Here is a 23,173-nt window from a genome sequence, read left to right on the forward strand (position 1 = left end):
CCCAACTTGATCCCACACAGTCTTTCTCATGCATGAAACTCCATTACTCTTTCATGTCTTGCTTTCAGGTCCTGTTTTCACTTCTACCATGAGGAGAATCCATGCCTACTGAAAGCTAGACACCCATTTAACCAGTGTCCACCTCAAAGGTGTCTAGTGTAAACTACCTAGCCACAACGTTTTCTTTTTTCATCTAAAGAATGACAATGTGTTGCTGGGCATTGGTGGTACATGCCTTTAATTTCAGCATTTGGGAAGTTGAGGCAGGTGGATCTCTGGATTCCAGAAAAGCCAGGGCTACATAAAGAAACCCTGTCTCGAAAAATAAACAAGAAAGCAAGAAAACAAAAAGAAGAGGCGAGAAGAAGGTAATTCTATTTTTAAGGAATGATTCTTGTGATGACAAATATCTGCACTTTCTCATGGGGCGGTGGTGGATAGGATCCTGCAAGGTTCTCAAGAGTTTGAGAAAGATCCCGCCCCAATGACCTACCAGACCTTACCAAGGAGGTAGCACCTGCAGAACTGTACGGCTGATTAATTCCAGAGAAATGTGATCTACTTTATGTTAATCTTTCAGTTTTCAAGGAAATTGCAAGAGTTGCATTTATTCCCCACAGTGTGGTAAGCCTACGGAGGGGCCCAGCCCAGAGCTCCTGGACCTGACGTGTAAAGCACCCTCAACTGAACCAACCACTCCAAGCAATTCTCAGAAGTAGAATGTAGCAATTGAGAGAGATTTAGCAAGCCAACGCAGCTCAGCCCATGACTGGTACAGAAGGGTTGCTGCCTCAGACACATGCTGGAGAGGACACATAGCCTAGTAAGCACATCTTTAATACGTCTGGGCCATGCTGTGGCAGAAGCTGAACCAGAGCATATGGACACAGCAGAAGAAAGGAGGTTCTGGGACAGCACTTTTAGGGGTCATGGTAGCCCCCAGACACAGAGTAGGTAGCATTTCAAACCCACCCTGGGACCCAGTCAACCACAGGTCTCACTAGACCACAGGCCCCTTGAGGTGTAGGAAGGGTCAGACAGGAGACTGGCAGCCTGGCTCCGGCTGAGGGGCATGCTCAGAACTCCTCATGCACGTTGCGGGCATAGTCCATCAGCTTGCTGCCAGTGAAGAACTCGCTATACTTGAGGATCTCCTCAGGTTCCAGGTGGTGGTTCTGGTTCTCATCAGCAATGGCGATCATCTGCTTGGCTTCATTGAGGGCATTGTATTCGTTCATGGGGTCCATGTAGTTCTGTGAGATCCAGATATAAGTCAGCGGCCTATACCTGGCACCCTATCAACAGGGAGGCCCTGTGCTAGCCCAGAGGTCACTTCAGAAGTGGGGCTAGTATGTGCTTCCTATTCTGGTTCCATGCAAAAGGGGCCTTAGGAGTCCCTAACACAGAGTGGAAGATGTAGCTCTGAGATGGAACAATTATTTAGCATGGAATTCATCCTGAGCACCAAAACGAATTTCCAGATGCCTTCCACAGACTAGGGAGTTGCTTTCTAGAGGCTACAGGTTTCATAAGACTTTCCTATCTCTTGAATGCGAGTACTAATGCTGATGCCCCCCCCCCCCCCCGTTCTCATCATCATGTCGGCAAGCCCCCTTTTCTCTGGGACCTCACTATAGGATGAACCCACAACCCCCAAACCCACACCCTTGCTCACCTCCAGCTCCTCCATGGTCACAATCCCATCATGGTTGGAATCAATCAGTTCCTCAAACTCTTTCTTCCTGTCTTTCACCCAATTGTCATCAATGTCTTGGCCTTGCTGGTTCTCAACAGTGCCCACGGGCAACGAGATGAATTCAGGCAGAGACAGCTGCTTATCGCCATCCTGGTCTGTAGATAAGGGTGGGGAGAGGAGGTGTTCAGCTTGGGCTTTACCAAAAACACCTCCTCAGAAACCAAAACAGGATAAGCCCCCTACCCTGAGGCGTGGTGTCCCTTTCAGCAGTGCAGTGCTCCCAGCCCACTGGTCACCCTCAGGTCCAGAACAGTGTCACAGTCGGTGACAGGCCTTACCCAAGTCCCGAACAATCTCCTTCACCATGAACTTGAGCATGCCCCGGCTATGCTCAGGGTGAAGGAATGAAAGGAACTCATCCTCAGTCAGCAGCAGGTCTGCAGGCGGATTGTCTGCCTGGTACCAGCGACCTTTGAGGTTCTCAAGGACTTCCTGTGCTGTGAGAGGCAGATTAGTGACTATTAGGCATGCTGGACACTAACGCAAGCACCCACAAGGTTTTACTTGAATTTAAAACGGCCATCATCTTCTGGGCTCAAGACTAAGGGTGCTAGCCCACCACCCAGAAGAGTCTGGCCCTTGGGAGGAGACAAACAGGACCCCCGGACACTGCCCAAGCCGCCTTCCCTGCACGCTCCAAGTTGTTTATTCCTCATCAGAAACGGAAATTTCACCGAGACTGAGGCTGACTCACCCTTATTGACGTCTATAGGAACAAAGGTGTCATTTTTGTTCCTCTGTACGTTTTCATGTGCATTATCATTCGGAGAGTATAGAATGCAAAAAACCCAGTTTCTAGAAATGACTGCGGCAGTGAGCAAAGCTTCCCATGAACTCTAGAAATGATTGCCTATGCATCCTCTAATGTCTCCCATGTTCCCAGGGCAGAAATCAATTTTCCTCCATGTGGGACTCAAGACAGTCAGTGACTATGTACCATTGCCTATGCATCCTCTAATATCTCCCATGTTCCCAGGGCAGAAATCAATCTTTCTCCATCTGGGACTCAACAGTCAGTGACTATGTACCATTGCCTAGGCTTCCAAGTTGCTCAGCTCCAGGAACTCTAAGAATCGTTGCCTGAGTCTGACTCTGGCCACATCCTGACTGTAGCAGCCCCTTCATTAACCTTTAAGTGCCTGGTCACCACAGACAGGCCAAATGGCCAAATGCACGGTATTTCCTGTGTTAATCTAACCTGACTAACAGGACTCACTTAAAAAATGATGGGGAGGGGGCTGGAGAGATGGCTCAGTGGTTAAGAGCATTGCCTGCTCTTCCAAAGGTCCTGAGTTCAATTCCCAGCAACCACATGGTGGCTCACAACCATCTGTAGTGGGGTCTTGTGCCCTCTTCTGGCCTGCAGGCATATACACAGACAGAATATTGTATACATAATAAATAAATAAATATTAAAAAAAAATGATGGGGAGGGGGCTGAAGAGATGGCTCAGAGGTTAAGAGCATTGCCTACTCTTTCAAAGGTCCTGAGTTCAATTCCCAGCAACCACATGGTGGCTCACAACCATCTGTAATGAGGTCTGGTGCCCTCTTCTGGCCTGCAGGTATACAGACAGACAGAATATTGTATACATAATAAATAAATAAATAAATAAATAAATATTTAAAAAAAAATAATGGGGAATGGGATACATTGGCTCAGCCCTGTAGTCCTAGCTGCTTGGGAGGCTGAAGCAGGCAGCTCATTTGAATGATTATCTCATAAAGTAAAAATAAAGACAAAAAAGTGGTAGAAGGCAGACTTCTCTGCCAAGACTCCCACCATGCACTGAGGGAGACCTACTAGCATTATACAAAAGAGATTATAAAGCATAGGCCTCTCCTCTAGGATACTATCAAGGGCTTAGATCACCTCAGTCAAAGGCCCTTCAGTGGGTTGAGGACAGGATGTGAATACACAGGCTTTAACTGTTTTAATGATAAGTGTCCCTCACCGTCTAGGGCACTTGAATACCTGATCCCAGTAATGCTATCTGGAGAGGTTTAGGAGGTGAGGCCTTGTTGGAGAAAGTACATTCCGAGGGGCAGGCTCTGAGTGCTTACAGTCTCTCACTTCCAACTCATGTGCCCTACTTCACGCTTGCAGTTCAAGATGTAAGCTTTTGGCTTCTTGCTCCTGCCACCATTCTGGACTCTAACCCTCTGGAACCATAAGTTTTTTGGTCATGGTACTCTATCACAGCAACAGAAAAGACTAATAGAGAAGTTGGCACCAGACAGAAGGGTGTTGCTGTAAAGAATCTGACCTGCTGGTTTTGAAGAATGAGAAGATCAGGGAATTTTGGACTCAGAAAGTGTGTGAATGCTATAAGCAGAGCTTACAGGGCCATGACAGTAGGAGCCCGGAAGATGGTAGTGCTAGGAGCAAGGCTGTCTGTGCAGGCCTAGCTCAAGAGGTTTCAAAGGGAAACAATATTAGCAACTGGGCTAGAGGGCATTCTGGTAATATTTTGGCAAATAACCTGGCTGCCTTTTGCCAGATTTTACCCAAAGCTAAATTTAAAAGTAATGAAATAGAAGTTGAAGAGATTGTCCGTGATTAAGAGCATGGATTACCTTTGCAGAGGACCCAGGTTCAATTCCTAGCATCCATATGGTACAATGTGGTAATCCTTCTGTATGATGTGAATATGTATTACTCTCATTGGTTAATAAAGCAAGCTGATTGGCCTATAGCAAGGCAGAATAAGGCTAGGCAGAACAGTCACACTGAAAATGCTAGGGGAAAGAAGAGAGGAGTCAGAGAGTGCCAGCTGTCACTAGCCACATGGCATACACAGATCAACAGAAACGGGTTACCTTAAATGTAAGAGCTAGTTAGTAAGAGCTTAAGCTATGGGCCGAGCATTTATATTCATATATTCAGCCTCTGAGTCGGTTATTTGGAACTGGGCAATCAGGACGGAGAAAACTGTTTACATATGGCGCCCAATGTGGGGTGGGGATCTACATAAGACCTGAGAAAGTTTTAAAAAGTATCTAAATAAAAACACAGCCACACTGGGCTTCCTAGTCTCTCATGCTGGCCACATTACAGAGACACATCTCCAGACAACTGCCCTCGAGATGGAGCTGGCCACCAACCTCCATGAGCAAAGTGGCATAGTAGATGTCGTAATCTCTCACAGGCCGCAGCAGAGAAAGGTGTCTCTTGGCTGCTGTCTTCAGACCTGGGCTGTGAGTGCCAGCTCGCTGCATGATGGATTTGAGGTTTTGTTCTCATAGACATAAAATATTACAGATACACAGTAAGGACAGATTCAGGCAGAAAGAACCTCTAAAGGAGTTATAGTGCATTTAAAAATATATGTAGGCTTGGGAGAGAAAAGAAAAAGGGTAGAGAAGGTCCTTTAAAAAATGAAGTAGGGCTGGAGAGATGGCTCAGAAGTTAAGAGCATTGCCTGCTCTTCCAAAGGTCCTGAGTTCAATTCCCAGCAACCACATGGTGGCTCACAACCATCTGTAAGGAGGTCTGGTGCCCTCTTCTGGCCTGCAAGCATACACACAGACAGAATATTGTATACATAATAAATAAATAAATATAAAAAAAATTAAAAATGAAGTAATGGGCCAGGCGGTGGTGGCGCACGCCTGTAATCCCAGCACTCGGGAGGCAGAGGCAGGCGGATCTCTGTGAGTTCGAGGCCAGCCTGATCTAGAAGAGCTAGTTCCAGGACAGGAACCAAAAGCTACGGAGAAACCCTGTCTTGAAAATAAAAAATAAAAAAAAAAAAGAAGTAAAGGGGCTGGAGAGATGGAGAGATGGCTTGGTGGTTAAGAGCACTGACTGCTCCTCCAGAGGATCCAGGTTCAAGTCCCAGCACCCATATGGCAGCTCACAACTATCTGTAAAAAAAAGTTTCAGGGGATCTGACACCTTCACGCCAATGCACATAAAATAAAATTAAATAAATAATAAAAAAAAATCTTAAAAAAATTTTGGCTGACTGGGCGGTGGTGGCGCACGCCTTTAATCCCAGCACTCGGGAGGCAGAGGCAGGCGGATCTCTGTGAGTTCGAGACCAGCCTGGTCTACAAGAGCTAGTTCTAGGACAGGCTCCAAAGCCACAGAGAAACCCTGTCTCGAAAAACCAAAAAAAAAAAAAAAAAAAAAATTGGCTGCTAAGAGACCTTGGATTATGAAAATTGCTATATTAACCCATCCCTATATATTTTTAAATTATTTTGAGTTCAAAATTTAAGTCAAAAGATGTGTTACTTTGGGGGAGAGGTTATGCTTTTGTTTCCACAGGAAATGAGAAGCTATGAAGTCACTCTAGGTTAAGAAAAATCAAATTTGAAAAAAAAAAAAAGGAAAAATTAAGTTTGATTGAGAAAGACCCCCTGAAATCCTGACTACAGACTTGGAAAATAAACCGAGAGCAACTACAAGACACATGATGTGTATTTTACCTGCTCAACATATAACCAAAAAAGCATCTATGGCTCATTTGTGTACAATACACAGTCTATACGTACATTAATACAGACATGCATGTCATCTTTAAAAGTTTATGTATTTTTAGAACAAGTGGACCAGACAGCAATAAAAACGGCCCAGATGATCCAGCATCCAGAACAGCTTCAAGGCTGCTGAGATGCTCCATCCTCACACAACACCCCAGTCAGGACCGAAAATCATCCTCATTTTCTCAGGGTCACCATTACCAGTGCCCTCAATCAACAAGAAGTCTGGAAAACTATGCCCACCCTCCCAAAATATTGGTTATAAATGTTTGTTTTCATTTAAGGAGGTTTGTGTACAAACTGTTATTGGTCTTGTGGTGAGCCCACAAGTATTATACAGCAAATGTACAGCTGACAGATCATCGGACGATCACGGTCAGTGTACACATGCACTCCATCTGGAGAGCCCATTCTGCAGAGCTGTGGGGGCATCTGTCCTTTGGATAAGTCACTGTCAGTTCTGTAAAATCTTGTGAGATCATGACGTTTCTCCCTTTTATAATATCCCAACAGTGTATCAGTGCATAAACCTGACTTTTCATTCTCCTGTAGGGCAACCAGATACCTCCCCCCACACCATGAAGCCATGGTGTGAAAAGGATTCGGACAGACCCTTGTTCTCATGGCCAAAATCCACATAAAAATATTCCCCCGCAAACCGTCTTTATTGATAGTGGTCACTGAAGTCTTCTGCTGACTTATCAGGCTACTAATACTCTGTATTACCCTTCACCTTGGTCTCAACTAACACAGGATCATAACCCAGGAGATTAACTGCTTATACAGGAAAAAGGCCTGAGTCTCTAAAACTAGCTTCAGAGGGAAAAAATTCTCACCTGGGCACCCTGCTGGAGTCAAAAGCAGGGTCCCCAGAAGAGACTCCTAACTGAACCACAGGTCAGTATAGCTACCAAGGCTGTGCTCCCAGCAACAGGGGAACCTCTCAGCCATGCCCCTCTGAGATGTAAAGAGCTCCTTGCCAGACCCACCAGTTTCTTATGACTGTGAAAGTGCATGCTTGATACTCTTGTCACTGCCTATGGAATTGTTAACTTGTCTGTAAGCCTATATAAACTGAAAGCTTTGTGGAGATCACTCCTTTTTACCCTTTTCTACCCTTAGCTTTACCTTTGCCCTTATCCCTTACTCTCACCCTTATGTCTGATGCCCTGCTCTTAGCCCTTATGCTCATCTCCCCTAAGGAATAAAAACCTTTATGAAGGGGGGAGGAGGGGGAGGAAGGTGGGAGGCTGGGAGGAGGTGGAAACTTGTTTTTTTTTCTCCTTTTCTCAATAAAAAAAAAAAGGAAAAAAAAAAAACCTTTACGAAAAGCGTGCCTAAGTCATCAGTTCATTCTCCCCTCAGATCCCGTTCCCAAGCCAGTCCTGACTTATCAGAGAAGTCCTACCCTAAACCCTGAGCGAGTGCTGAGGCTGGAACTCAGAGCTCCCGATAGGTCATAGTCAAGAAAAGACTAAATAAAAAAAAAATTAAATTCAAAATCTCTTTCTAAAAGAAGAAATGGGGATATAATAGATATGATATAAAAATGTGGGGAAAAGGGTAGATTATTGAATCTACTTTAATAAAAAAAACCAACTGTTAATCTCAAAATATTTTACATTGGTATAGATTTTGGTTTATTGATACAAATTTAAAGTTAATTTGTTATACTGTATATATATTTCTACTCTTGCTTAAGATATTGTGTTTATACAGTTCATTTAAAAATGTACTATAGCCGGGTAGTGGTGGCACACATCTTTAATCCCAGCACTCCGGAGACAGATACAGGTGGATCTCTGTGAGTTCGAGGCCAACCTGGTCTACAAGAGATAGTTCCAGGATAGGCTCCAAAACTACAGAGAAACCCTGTCTCAAAAAAACCAAAACTATATAATTAAGAAACACAGATTAGTAGTCATCTGTAGTTGTCAAACAGAGTCAGGGTTTCTAGGTATACAAAGATATTTCAGATAGATAGGTAATCATCAAACACTTCAAAGACCTGCAGATTATGGCATTTAAAGTGCTTTAATAACTTGGACTTTTCACAATAGTGAGACACGTCTGCTCCTGGCAACACCAGTTCACTTCAGAGAAGATGAAGGACATCAAAGAAACTCCATATGGAGTCTGTTTTCTTTAAGGCAAAAGCTAGCCACGTGGGCAGAGACTGCTCTTTTGTCTCAACTGCGGACAGCTACTGTCCAAACTGGGGCAGCAGGACACAAAAAAAGGTAACTGCCGAACTCTGCCAACATAAGGTAGGACAGTCCTTCAAAATCCCATGCTTCACAGAAAAGTCTGTCAGCTATGTTCCAACATAACAGAGAAACTTTGGATGACTGTCCAGGCAACAAGATGTCCCGTTCTCAGGTAACATTTCATTCTTCTGGGGTCTTTAGTTTTTTTTGTTTGAGGCAGGGTTTCTCTGTGTTTCCCTGGCTGCCCTGGAACAGATCAGGCTGGCCTCGAACTCATAGAGATCCACCGGCCCTTGCCTCCCAAATGCTGGGATTTAAGGTGCATGCCACCATGCCCAGCCCCTTTTGGGGTCTTTAATGGAGTTAAAGACTAGATAGTCATAGTTATAATTTTTCTTAGTTATAACAAAAGGTCAATAAATAAGATATAAAACTTTAGACTTGCCAAGATAAGATAGATAATAAAATATTTTCTCTAATTTTGCCAAATACAAATGAACTAGATATTGTAACTATAATACTTAATAACTATTTTTGTTGTATATAACCTTACTATGCTAAAGTTAAAACTTTTCTTTTTAATTAGACAAAAAGGGGGAAGTTCTATGGGATAATCCTGCTGTATGATGTGAATATGTAGGCTAGGCAGAAAAGCCAAACTGAGCCGGGCGATGGTGGCGCACGCCTGTAATCCCAGCACTCGGGAGGCAGAGGCAGGCGGATCTCTGTGAGTTTGAGGCCAGCCTGGTCAACAAAGGGAGTTCCAGGACAGGCTCCAAAGCTACAGAGAAACCCTGTCTCAAAAAACCAAAAAGAAAAAAGAAAAAAAGAAAAAAAAAAAAAAGAGAGAGAAAAGCCAAACTGAAAATGTTGGAGAAAAGAAGGGAAGAGTCAGAGAGATGCCAACCAGCTGCCAGGGAAGCAAGATGCTAGAGGACAGGTAAAACCATAAGCCATGTAGCAATACACAGGTAAACAGAAACAGTATAATTTAAATGTAAGAGCTAGTTCATAATAAGCCTGAGCCACTGGCCGAGTATTTATATTCATATATTCAATCTCTGAGTCAGTCATGGGACTAGGCAGTCAGGACAGGAAGGCTCCATTCACAATATGGCAGCTCACAACTGCCTGCAACTCCTCTTCTAGCTCTCTTGAGCACCAAGAATGCACAGGTGCATATACATATATGCAGGCAAAACACTCATACATTAAAAAAAAAAGTAATGGACTAATTAGTTTTCATAGAGTTTTTTGTTTGCTTTATTTTTTCAAGAAAGGATTTCTTTGTGTAACAGCTCTGGCTGTCCTGGAAATCACTTTGTAGACCAGGCTGGCTTCAAACTCACAGAGCTCTTCCTGCCTGTCTCCTAAGTGCTGTGATTAAAGATGTGTGTCACCATTGCCCAGCTTGGTGGAGATATTAAGACAGGAAAATATTGAATCTGTGGTGTAGTTACTATACAAGTCTACAATGAAAAAGAACAAATGGGGAAGAAATATAAAATGTAGTTTGGAGAAGAAGAGAGAGAACTAAGAAACTTAATGTCACAGCCAAGACATATACTGGAAGAGCTTGTAACTTGTTAAAGAGACTAGTGTCATTAAAGAGAGGCCTAATCTGCACTGGAACAAAGGGACTGGTGTCTGTAGTGGGAAAACCCCACTCAGCTAAGTTAATAAAGGGAAAAGGCCTAAGGAACTTTCTGCTCCTAGAAAGAGAAAATGAAAACTATTACTAATGCGGTTCAAGGGGGAATCATTCCAGGCTGGCAGCTGAACTTTGCAGTGTTAACCACGTGGTACTTTAGAAACATAAGAGTCCAAGAGTGAAGAAGTGATGGAGTTTTCCTCTATACTCGCAGAAAGTTGCTGAGGCCAGGCAGCTTACGGCAGGGAGGTCCTTGCATGAAGGCCGAGAGGCCACTGAGTGAAATGTAAAAGTGAAACCTGGGTTGTAGTAGACACCCCAAGATGTTGACAATGCCAGACCTGTGGGGTGTCTGCCAAGGAGAGTTGCATACAAGCAGTTACACCAACCCAAGAGAAACATGTATGCTGCAGGCAGGAAAGCAGGAGGGACAGCATTATCTAAACCCTTTGATACTGGACATGGAGTTATAAGATTTGGTATCTGCCCTGCAGGATTTCAGTTTTACTTTGGTTCAGTATTTTTCACTATGCCCCCTCTCCTGACTTTTGGAATAGTAATGTATATTCCATACCATTAGATGTTAGAAGTATATAATTTGCTTTTTATCAATTTTACAAGGCATTACAATCAACAGATTGCCTTGTGTCTCAGAAGAGATTTTGGACTTTTATGCAGTTCCCTATGGGTGATAAGAGCACCTTGCTTGTAAAAAACAGGATTCCTGTGACATTTCAGCTGATCTTGTTCAGTCAGCCCAGAAGAGAATGTGTGCTGGGACAGCCTATCTCCCAAGACCGTCTGTCTCACTGGGTACATAATTTCAGGAAGGAGTTCAGACCCATAGTCCCCAACACCCTCAACCCATCCGTATAAAGAGTTACAGCCAGCTTTTTCCTTTGGCAGACCCCTCGATTTGCCACACGAGAAAGGCTGCCTCTCATATTAATAAACATGTATCATCCACTGAAGGTCAGACCCTGATTCTTTTCTGCCTCTGTCCCTTTACCCTGCCTCAAAATCTAACAATGGGGAACAGAAGTGCACACTTTTAATCCTAGGGAGGCAGAAGAAGGTGGATCTCTGGGAGTTTGAGGCCAGCCATAGCTTGAGAGGCCCTCCTTGCTTAGTAAGCCTTCCTAGAGACCTTGAACGATATATAGAAAGGTGCCCTGTGGTTTAGTCTTTGCCAAAATGCTTCTGTGAAACACTGCAACATCCTCCCAGTATCCCTCACCTCCTCCACATCCATGACATCTTTAGAATCCCACTCTGAGGGCTGGAGAGACGGCAAGGAGATAAAGACCACTGGTTGTTCTTCCAGAGGTCCTGAGTTCAATTCCTAGCAAGCACATGGTGGCTCACAACCATCTGTAATGAGATCTGGTGCCCTCTTCTGGCCTTCAGGCATACACACAGGCAGAACACTGTATATATAATGAATAAAAAAAATCTTAAAAAGAAAAAAAAAAGAATTGCTTTTTTGTTGTTGTTGTTGTTGTTGTTTTTGGTTTTTCAAAACAGGGTTTCTCTGTGTAGCCCTGACTGTCCAGGAACTCAGCAATCCAACTGCTTCTTGCCTTCCAAGTGTTGGGGCAAAAGGCATGCGCCACCACTGCCTAGCAGCTTTTTTTAATTATTTTAGATTTTATGAGTATAAATGTTTTGCTGCATGTATGTGTGTGTACCACATATGTGCCTAGTACCCCGGGTATCAAGATTCCCTTGCAACCAAAGTTACAGGTGGTTGTGAGCCACCATGTGGGTGTGGGGAATTGAACCCAGATCCACTGCAAAAGCAACAAACCCTCTTAAGCACTGAGCCAACTCTCCAGTTCCTGCCACCTTAAGATTTTTAAATAATCAACGGAATCGTAAGTTACTGTACATGAAAGATAAAGAAACAAAAATCATATAAAAAAAGCTGTTTTCCTGTACGTGATGGTTTTTTTATGAACACAGTTTGTTATGCATGCACATCAAAGCTGCTTTCCTGAAGAAGTCTTGGTGTTCTGTCTCTTTATCAGAACCTCAATCTTTTTTTTTTTTTTTTTTTTTTTCGAGACAGGGTTTCTCTGTGGTTTTGGAGCCTGTCCTGGAACTAGCTCTTGTAGACCAGGCTGGTCTCGAACTCACAGAGATCCGCCTGCCTCTGCCTCCCGAGTGCTGGGATTAAAGGCGTGTGCCACCACCGCCCGGCAGAACCTCAATCTTATGGTGTGGTCACGAGACTATGGGGCTGGGAAGTATACATAAGGTAGGTAGTGGTTTTAATGAGAAGTGCCCCCCCCCCCATAGTCTAGGGTTTACAATCCTCAGTTGAGGGCACTTTTTGGGAAGGTCTAGGAGTAGAGGCCTTTCTAGAAGTAAATCACTGGGAGTGGGCTTTTGAGTCTTGCCTACTTCCAGTTCACTCTGTTTTACGCTTGTAGTTTAAGATGTGAGTTCTCAGCTTCCTGCTCCTGCCACCATACTTCCTTACTGCTGCTGGTATGGACTCTAACCCTCTGGAACCATAGGCCCAAATAAAGTCTAAGTTGCCTTTGGTAGTGTTTTAGCACAACAAAAAACGTAGCTAATACACAGGCTCAAGAGAGTCAGATGTGGCTGAGTAGGGACCTCAGGCATGGAGATCTTTGATAGTGTAAGATCTAAACACCTCCAACTAAGTCATGAGGGCAGATCAAGCTCAGAGACACAGGAGTGGCGACATGTTTCACTCAGGATAGACACAAAGAGGCCAGAGTCAGACTACATTCCAAAGAAGTCACAGAGGTGAGGGTACCAAACACCCTGTAGCTCTGAAAGGTATCTTCAAAACAACCTGGACAGGCATATACTAGCCTCACTACAAGAAAAGGACGAGGACCTTCAAGAACCTCCAGCAGTCAGCATGAAATGAAGGACAAGTAATGGAAACATAAAACAGAATAAAGGAGGGGGCTGGAGAGATGACTCAGAGGTTAAGAGCATTGCCTGCTCTTCCAAAGGTCCTGAGTTCAATTCCCAGCAACCACATGGTGGCTCACAACCATCTGTAATGAGGTCTGGTGCTCTCTTCTGGCCTGCAGGCATACACACAGACAGAATGTTATATACATAATAAATAAATAAATATTTAAAAAAAAAAACAGAATAAAGGAGAGGAAAATCAGATAATCTCTTTGGGAGGGATTCTCCCAAATTCTACTTAGCCATGTAGAATTCCTCTCACCAACAATACTAGTACTGTGGAAACTAAGGCAGAAAAACTGCTTTAAGTGCAAGGCTCCAACCTTCGGTGTGAGATCTTGCCAAAAAACAAAAACAAAAATGCTGGGCAGAAGCAGGCAGATCTCTGAGGTCAGCCTTTTCTACAATTCAAGTTCCTGGACAGTCACGGATACACAAAAAAACCTTGTTTTGAAAAACAAAAAACAAATAAGCAAAACAACAATTTAAAAAAAAAAGAAAGAGGAAAGAAATAGAAAAAAAAGGACAGAACTAAAATACCGGTCATCGTGGTAGTCAGTGTATGTGATCATGTGATCACAGCAGTAAAGGTTTCCAGCAGCTGTGCTGCTAGAAAGGCGTGAGGAGCTACTCTGTAGCCCCTGGCCGCTATTGAGGTCAGCTGCACAAACAAACTGAGGAGGAAGAGCACAGGTGTGCAATGTGTACATCCGCCAAGAACTATATATAATGTGTCCAGCCCAGGAGTGGCAGCATTGGGAGTAACAGGACCGAGTCCTTACCCTCCACAGGCCAGATAAGGGCTGTAAATGAATCACCAGGAAATGAGGTGAAGGGGAAAAGGTCCAGGACTGGAGGCCGTAACAAGTAAGGTTCTTTAGTTATGCGTTATAAACCAGCCATTCAGACTTCCCTTCCTGACAAGCGTCCCTGAGGGCTTCCTATTACTCCCAGCTTCCTCTGAGTCCTGCTCCATGTCCCCAAGACCAGCACGTCTGCCCTCCAAGCCAGACTGTCCACATCTCTGTCTGGAAGTGATGTCACTCTTGAGGTTCCAGGGCACTGCTGAATGTTGTGGCTGTCACTGCCCAGCTCTGGTGTCTCAAGGCCTTGACAAAGGCTGCTCCCTCAACTAAAGTCTCTCTTACTCCCTACCTCTACTTTAAAACACCAAACCCCAAGTTTCAAGCCAAGGTAGAGTCAGCCCCCAACTCTTAGCCAGTCCACCCAGGCCAGCAGTGACCCAGGATTCAGCACTTACTCTCCTCATCCACTTTGAGCTCCTCATGGTTCCTGATGGCGTCAGCAATTTCCTTCTCATTGTGGCCTTTGCTTGCCAAAAACTTCACTTTATATTCATCCCAGGACACACGGCCTAAAAAGAGATCACCCCGTGAATATACTTGGCAAAGAAAGTTGGTCATGAAAAAAGTTATTTTAGGACATCTGCTAAAAATCCTTTGGCCACAGGCAGCCAGAGGGCAGAGGGTACAAACTCCTCTGTGCTCACTGCCTAGTACTAGGGGAGGCTGAAGACATATGCAGCTCCAGATATCTTCCCAGGGTGGCATTCGGGGCAGAGCAACCAGTATCCAGCTCTCAGCTTCGGTCGGTACCCTGTATCTACTTCCTCACCAGCAGAGTCAACTCATACTTTTATCCCCCAGGGCCAAGAGAGATACTGGCAGGCAGCACATGGCATGAGAACCAGGGAGGCATCGCAAACTTTTAAAAACTACTGGGTTTGTTGGCTTCTTGAGTAGGAGTAGTCTCAGTCTGTAGCCCAGACTAGCCCTGAACTCTTAGATTCCTGTTTCAGTCTCCTGAGCACTGAGACTGTTAACTAGGATCCGGCATTACTTTTAAATTAAAATACTTGGGTCACAGCTAAGGAGACGGCTGGGAAGTAAAGCATTTCCTGTGTAAGCATAAAGACCAGAATTTGAATCCTAACATCTATGTAAAAGCTGGGTGGATGTGGAGGTCCATCTATAATCCCAGCAGAGAGGCAGAGACAGGGAATCCCTGCATAAGCTGGCTAGTTAGGCTAATGGAATCAGTGAGCTCTGGACTCAAAACACCCAATGCTAATTTCATTTCAGCCTTCACTGGCATACGCACGTATGTGCCCACCCCCACACAAAAATACACACACATCAGAATTTCACAAAGAAACCACTTATGTCCGTGTGGTACCTGCTGTGCCCTTTGGTTTCAACAAGCACACAGCTACTGTCAGAAGCTAACTCATGCCTTGAGCATTCCGACTCTTCTGTCCCTTGGCCTGGGGATATCTTCAGGTCCTTCCCATAAGGCTGGGGTATCCTGGCCGACTCCACCCACTTCCCCTAGCTCTGCCACTTGGCCCACTGTACCGTCACCATCGGGGTCCACAGCCCTAAAGTGTAGTTTGTTTTCCTTCACAGCCTCCTGGAAGTGCTCTGCTGTTTTCTCCATAATCCAGTGCTGCATCTCCTTGGCGCTGATCCTCCGGTCGGTGTTCACATCTACCCTAGGAGCAGGTAATGGTAAGCATCAGACCAGGCACTAGGGCCTTCAACTAAGAGGCAAATGCTGCTAGTTCTGGGAACTCCACAGGGCTGTGAACCTGCCACAAAGAGTGGCTCTTCTCATTTGGAAGTGTCACAGAAAACCCAGAGGCTGGAGCTCACTAGGGGCCACCAAAGAAGACCAGGGGCCGTCAAAAAGATTGTAGGGGAGCAGTTAAGTCAGAAGCTGCTATTTGAGGACAGAATAAACCATCATCGGGAACAAACTCTCTCCCACTGGAGGTACAAAGGGCAGAATCATAACCCTTCACTTAATCATTCATTAATAACTATTCGTTAATTTATTAACAACCCATTTAATTAATTAATTAGGTTTGTCAGGGCAGGGTTTTTCTGTGTAGCCCTAGCTGTCCTGGAACTCACTCCGTAGAGCAGGCTGGCCTCGAACTCACAGAGATCCACCTGCCTCTGCACCCCAAGTGCTGGAATTAAAGGCACTACCATATCAAGGTTATAACCCTTCTAATCATAGCACAGTCTTCATACTTTACATAAACACCTTTACATGCAACCAACGTATAGCAAAGCCCTTTGGGAAAACTGATATTTTGTTCAAGGACAGAACCAAGGTCTTGGTGAGAGAGACCTTGGGACTGGGGAGAGATTGTAGGAATCCCTAAACACAGTTAGTAGAGGAAATGTCAGGAAGAGTCTGTGTCAGGGTCAGTGAAATGGTACAGTCTCTGTGAGAAAAAACACTTGCTACCAAGCCTGACAATCTCCTCATACACACACACACACACACACACACACACACAGCAAATAAGTAAGTAAATAAACAAATATGGACAGTCCTTATATGATGTGGGATTCACCTCTGTATGCTGTGAATATATTTTATTACCATTAGTTAATAAAGAAGCTGCTTTGGCCTATAGCAGGGCAGGAAACCCAAGCAGAGATGGAAGAAGAAAGAAGGAAAGATGACATGCAGCTGCCAAAGAAGACGTCAAAACCTTGCCAGTAAGCCACAGCCTGGTGGCAATACACAGATTAATGGAAATGGGTTAATTCAAGATATAAGAGCTAGCTAGGAATATGCCTGAGCCATTGGCCAGTGTTGTAATTAATATAGCTTTTGTGCGATTATTCGGGTCATGGTAGGTGGGAAATGAAAGCCCAGTCTCTGTTTACACTTATGAGCTAAGCTACTATGAAGTTCAGTTCAGTCTGCCCATCTGAACCCTAACTTGGAAAGATACAACTTTTCTTCTGTCTTTCTTTTGGATGCTCAGAATCTAAGTATGCTTTTGCTGATCCTTTGGGTTCCCATACTCTTTCTCTAAAGCACCTTACCTGCCTACTATGTGGCTGTCTGTTACCACGTGGTGCACCTCCTTGCCAGTAACTCAAAAGGCATGGCATCTTTCCTTCTCTCTTGCATGCTTGTCTTCAGTCAACTGCTGAGACTTACAGCTTGCCTTCCCTGGGTTATTTTTCTTTTAGACTCTAATAAAATTGTCATCCATCTTCAAAAAATAAGTAAATGCAAAACTCAGTAAGAAAAGTAGGGGGTAAATGCTGCGATTTACCATATTTCAGTGTACATTTCTACCTCTGATCAAGATACTTATACACTGTTTACATTTGGAGGTCATTGTCCTCATTTATTGCACAGTTGTTTATTGTCTAAGTCTTTAAGTTAAATAGGTATTAAGAATTGAATAGATCAATAGTCATCTATGTTTGTCATACTTATAGATAGACTTATCAGGTTCTTTAGACATATAGAGATAATATTCTGTATGGATAATCTTCAACCTCTTCAAAGAGCTGTAGAAAATGACATTTAAATAACTTAAGAGTTCTGTTGAAGTGAGACACAATCGCTCCTGGCAACACCAATCTATTTCCAAGAGAATGTTGAGCACCGAAGACACTCCACTTGGAGCTTGTCTTCTTCTTGGCAAAACTGGCCTTTGGGCAAGGAACTGCCCATACCTCAACCACTGACAAAATACATAGTATCCGGAAATGGATAAGCAGGACTGTCAAATCTTGCCAAGACAGGGTAAGATGGTTTTGAAAATTTTCTTGCCTTTGAAAATAGTCTGTCAGTTATTCTAGGCCTTAGCCAAAGTTGGTTGCCTCAATGTTGCAAATGAGACTTTGGGTAATTGCCCAGGTAGCCAGTTGTCTCTGTGATTTGTTGCATGTTTTGGAAGTTGCTTAACTGCACTTCCTAATCACTCAGGTAACATTATTTCCCTTCTTGGATCTTTGATGAGGTTGAAAACTAGGTAAGTGTAGTTACTTTCCTCTCATGACTTGGCCAAGTTATTATACAAGACTTAAGCTAGTTAGAATAGGATATTTGTTCTTATTGTATATAATTTTGTATTAGGTTTAGAACTCTCTTAGTTAAACAAAAGGGGGAGGTGCTGCGGGAAGGTTTACAGCTAGTAACTACCCGTGTACGTGGCCTCATAGACTATTTACCCGGATATGGAAACACGTCCATCCATCCTGTCTCTTGTCCCCCTGGTTCCCACTTGGCTAGTTCAGGTTGTTTTGGATCTCATCTTCATCTGCCTTCAAGCAGAGAATCCTGGTTTTGTAAGATTTCCCCCTAAATAAATAACTGTCTATCTCCCAGTTCTGAGCCAGTGTGCGATTTCTTTTAAGTGCCCAATATCTCTGCCCATCAGGTAAAAGGCAGGCACGGTTGCAGAAACCTTTCTCCTAGCCCTGAGAAAGCAGAGATAAAGCAGATGTGATGGTGTGGTGTATATCTTTAGTCCCAGGGTTTGGGAGGCAGAGGCCAGCCTGGTCTACACAGTGAGCTCCAGGATAGTCAGGGCTACATAATAGAGATCCTGTCTTAAAACACACACACACAAAGCAAGCAAGCAAGCACACAGAAGCAAGAGGATCACTTGTGAGTCCAAGGCTAGCCAGGGATACACAGTAAGGTTTTATCTCAGAAAAAAGAAAGGGAGGAGAGAGGGAGGCAGGAAGGGAGGAAAGGCACAAGAGCCTGTGTCCTCCTCCCCTCATCAGCTCTTGACCTATTATAGGTTTGTCAGATCTTTTTCCTGACAGCCCAGGGCCATCCCTACTCTACCTTGAACTATTATAACCTGCTGAGACCACTCCACTTTCCACTTGGCCTGACTTTATGTTTTTCAATTGATAAACCTATAGTTGGAACAGTAATGCACAGAATCCATGAGAGGGGGAGTGGGGGCAGAGGTCTACCTGTCCTGAGGTCTTTCTGGCCATGAGGACCTAAACATCAGTGTTGGCCCTACAAGTCCATCAAAGTACAAGGTGCTAGACAAAGCAGTGGTTCTCAACCTTCCTAATTCTGTGAGCTTTCAACACAGTTCCTCATGTTGTGGTGAGCACCAACCATGAAATTACTTTTGTTGTTATCTCACAATTGTAATTTTGTTACTGTTAGAATCATAATATCAATATCTGTATTTTCCAACGGTCTGAGGCAACCCTCGTGAAAGCGCCATTGGATCCCAAAGGGGTGGTGACCCACACGTTGAGAACCACTGTGCTAGAGGACCAGCTTATGACAAAGGGATTATCATCTCAAATGCTGTGTCCTTCAACACACACTCATAAGGGACTCATGAGACACCTACTTGGAAAAGATGACCATCAGCTTCCTCCGGCTTCTTCTTGGCTCCGAGTCCTCATCAAAGCCATCCATGTCCTTCCCCAGGAAAACTTCCTGGTGGAAGTCCCTGTTCAGGTGTCCGTCCATCTCCAGTTTCACCCCATTCAAATGGTCTGGGGGTAGGATCTCGTTTTCCTCCCTGTTGGTCGCTCTTTCCCGGGTGGATGAGTGGTTGGCTGGTCTGGCAGCTGCATCCATCAGGAGGACAAGGCCCAAGAGCCAGAGGCCATGAACAGCCAGACCACAGAGGGAACTCTGCCTGGACGTCATCGCCACCAGTCAGACCATGCGACTCCTGCAAGGTGTGAACCAGAAGTAGCAGTAAGGAAGAAAGGGAAACCACAGATCAAACTAGAGCCTGGGGTACGAAAGTTCTGGGTTACTAGCACTGCCAAGAAAGCCCAAGGCTGAGGGCAGGCTCAACCTGACAAAGACAAACCAGGCCAGGTGATGATGGCGCATCCCAGCACCTGGTGACTCTATGAGTTTGAGGTCGGCCTGGTTTACAGATCAAGTTTCAGGACAGCCAGGGCTACACAGAGAAAATATGCTACACAGAGAAAGAACATATTTATTTTATAACATGATTTAATAATCAGGATCAACCACATATTCAAGCAGGATATGATGGCATTCACCTTTAATCCCAGAACACAGGAGACAGTCACAGGCGGAACTTTATGAGTTCAAGGCCAGTCTGGCCTACAGTGCTCTGAGCTGGCCATGGATAAACAGAAAGATTCTGCTTCAAAAATTCATGCATATGGAGCTGGTATTGGTAGCTCAGTCCTGGGGGTTGATCCCCAGCACCACAGAAAAAGATGAAGAGGGAAAAAGGAAAAAGGAAAGGCAACAGGTGGTATTTTTTACTTTTTAAAAAGAAACTGGAGGGATGTAACAGGAATGTTCTTTGGGCCACCAACCAGCTCCCAAATAAAGACAGAGAGACTTATTATCAATTAAGAATGCTCAGCCTTAGCATAGGCTTCTCCCACCAGCCCTTTTTAACTTAGTTTAACTTGTCTCTATTCATCTATATGTTGGCTCAGGGATTTTTACCTTTCTTTAATTCTGTATGTCCCACTTTGCTGCTTCCTCTGACCCCTGGCATCTCCCTGTTGTCTTTCTTTCTCCTGGATCCTAAATTCCTCCTCCTACTTCATCTCCCTGCCTGGAAGTTCCACCTATACTTCCTCCCTTGCTATTGGCCATTCAGTTTTTTATTAGACCAATCAAGTGCCTTAGGCAGGCAAGGTAAAACAGCAACACATCTTTACATAATTAAACAAATATTCAGCAACAGAGGAAGGCACTTGGCCAGGCTGAAGTCCCAACTCAGTTGTCACCACTTCCAGATGCTGATCTAGTCAGTATGCCACCTCTACATATCAACAGTACAACCTGCCAACAACACAGCAAGGCAAAACTGACCCCCTCCCTCCCTGGTTACTATTACAATGTTTAGTAGATAGCTGTGGTCACGCACTCTCCAGAGCTTGGCTAAGTCTTCTGACCTCTGTGTGTCTGTTTCTTACTAATCGCCCCCTACTTTCCACCTCAGTGTTTTGTGTGGAGTGGGGACACACACTGTGTGCCGAATAACTGAAAACCAGTCATCAGCAAACACCTGCACCAACCCAACAGAGACTACACACATACATTCACACGTGTGCCTCCATCAACATGTATCACTTAGGAAACGCTAGGAAAGCTGAAATGCCCGTGAAGTCTTATTTGACCAGAACGTGGAAAACACATTTACTTCTTCCCAGTCTATCTTCCTGCCAATTTGCTGGCCTTCCAGGTGCAGCCTGGTCCCACCTATGTGCGGTAGCTGTCTCCTGTTCTGCCCCTGGAAAGGACCTTGTCAGACTTAGCTTCTTTTTCCCAACACTGCCAAGCTATTAGAACCTAAAAGACATTCAATCAATGTTGTCTTCAGAGACACTAAATATTACTCAAAAGCATAGAGTAAATCCACTGGAACAGTACTTAAGATGTGCCCTGGGAAGTACAGCCTACCAAGAGCCAGGAGCTAAAGGAGACTGTTGTCACCCAAGGCAAGGAGCCCCGAGATATGGTTCTATTCCTGATGTCTCTACTCTTCTGGCCATGGAAACACTAGAACCAATGCAACTTCCCCGGGTGTTAATTATACTTTGCTCCTTGAAGAACAAAGTTCTCAATTCTAACTATTCTGATAAACTATGTGGAACAGTCACTTATATATCATACATAAAAAGCAACCCAAAACAACCAGGACTCCATCAACTTACTTCCTCATACTGGTTCAGTTTTTTCCTTGCCCATGCTAGGCAAGAGTCCCCACTACTACCCCACAATGGTTATTTATCTTAATGCAAAAGTTTGCAGTATAGCTAAGCAAGTTGGGCAGCTGCTCTCTTCCTCCCCACCTAACCTGAAATCCCTAAGTCAGGATTTCAAGGAGCTTCATCTTGTCATAGCCCCTATACAAATCAGCTCTCAGCAAGTGGTCAACAGAGAAGTTACTAAGACCTTCAGAGGTGACAATGGTACCTCCTGACCTGGCATCAACAGCAGTCCAGTGACACATATATCAAAATAAGTCACAACTGTTCTATTTTATGATTAGCTGTTAATCTCTGTCTGGGCCTAATTTATAAGTTAAATGTTGCTGTAACTATAAACCTGAGTTTCCGATTTCAGGAACCCACAGAGTGGTTGGGGGAATATTTGTACTTCTTTGCCATCCTTACAATTACAACTCTGATGAAACCAGGCATTTTTTTTTGTTGTTGTTGTTGTTTGCTTGCTTTTGTTTTTGTTTGGGACAGGGTCTCACTATTGAGCCTTGTTTGGCTAGGAACTTGCCAAGTAGAGCAGGCTGGACTTCAAAGTGTTGTGCAAACTTCCTGCCCATTGGGATTACAGGCAAGAGGATCAGAGTTCAAGGCCAGCAGCCTCAGCTAAATTCCAGCCAATCTGAGCTATGTGAGACCCTGTCTCAAAACTCACAATAACAACAGCAAAAAGGAAAAAAAATCAAAAGAAAAAAAAACCATCACAATCTAAAAAACAGCTACATAATCTAAAACCGTCCAAAGGCTGTTGGAGGACTGGTGTCTTGGCCCAGTTAGTAGAGTATTTGCCCCGCATTTGTAAGGTCCTGGATTCGATCTCCTCCAGCAACACAAAATAAGGATGTAAATAAAAATAAATAAAAGCTCTGTCAATTTAGGAACTGCACTCAATAGTACCAAACAGAGCTACCACCAAAGCCGGGCCAGGTATGAAGGTTTTAGCACAGGCCTTCAATTTCCAACTCGTAGAACTAGAACTCATGGCGCACATTTTACCGAAGACAAAACCGGGATAGAGATGCTGGAACACAAGTTGAGGTCACAACGCCAGCCGGTAACACAGCCCGAGCCTCAGTCCCCCGCGGCTCCGTGAGTTCCGGAATAAGCAGCCGGGCAAGAGGGCGGGCCACTCATAACAGGGCGACGGCGGGGTCAATCGGGATCAGACCCAAAGCGACCCGAACGGTGGACGCGTGACCTTCCAAGCCCGCCCCTCACAAAGCAGCTTCAGGGACCCCTCACTCACCCCCGGCTTTCTGGAGCGCCGGGTCTAGGGAGCGCAGCTGGGCGCCCGCAAAGTCTTACGCGGACCTAGACTCAGGCCGCCGCCATCTTTCTTCCGGGAAGGGGCGAGTAAGACAACTGGGAACCGTGAGAGCGGGCACGGCCTCTGGAGCGAATCTCGAAGGCGCCATCTTTATCATGGGCGGAAGCAGCCTCCGAGAACCAACCAATAAAGCTGGCGCGCGAAGTCACGTGCCACGCATCCTTGACCCAGGCCTCGCCTTCCACGCCGCCCCGGCTGTCAGATTCAGGCACCCAGTAAGCGAGTTTCTCGGGGCTCCTCCTACCGCTA

General features: G+C 44.7%; 1 protein-coding gene across 3 annotated transcripts; it reads right to left on the bottom strand.

Moving 5' to 3' along the window:
* Window positions 1–821: 821 nt before the first annotated feature.
* On the bottom strand, window positions 822–22,998 carry LOC121448812 (45 kDa calcium-binding protein). Of its 3 annotated transcripts, none has more exons than XM_041653031.1 (7): window positions 22,844–22,998; window positions 19,221–19,550; window positions 15,430–15,566; window positions 14,316–14,429; window positions 2,035–2,193; window positions 1,676–1,851; window positions 822–1,253 (listed from the first exon to the last, which is right to left on the bottom strand). In XM_041653031.1, exons 2-7 carry the CDS (start codon window positions 19,523–19,525, stop codon window positions 1,077–1,079), a joined length of 1,068 nt encoding a protein of 355 aa, XP_041508965.1. In that variant the 5' UTR covers window positions 19,526–19,550; window positions 22,844–22,998; the 3' UTR covers window positions 822–1,076. The 3 variants fall into 3 exon arrangements, with proteins under 3 accessions (XP_041508965.1, XP_041508966.1, XP_041508967.1); XM_041653032.1 differs by lacking the exon at window positions 22,844–22,998 and adding an exon at window positions 22,594–22,732; XM_041653033.1 differs by lacking the exon at window positions 22,844–22,998 and adding an exon at window positions 22,587–22,698.
* Between the last annotated feature and the right edge of the window lie 175 nt (window positions 22,999–23,173).

This window comes from Microtus oregoni, unplaced genomic scaffold, assembly GCF_018167655.1.
Source record: "Microtus oregoni isolate MIOR12 unplaced genomic scaffold, Mior012 000005F_ref0000423, whole genome shotgun sequence".
NCBI lineage: Eukaryota > Metazoa > Chordata > Mammalia > Rodentia > Cricetidae > Microtus > Microtus oregoni.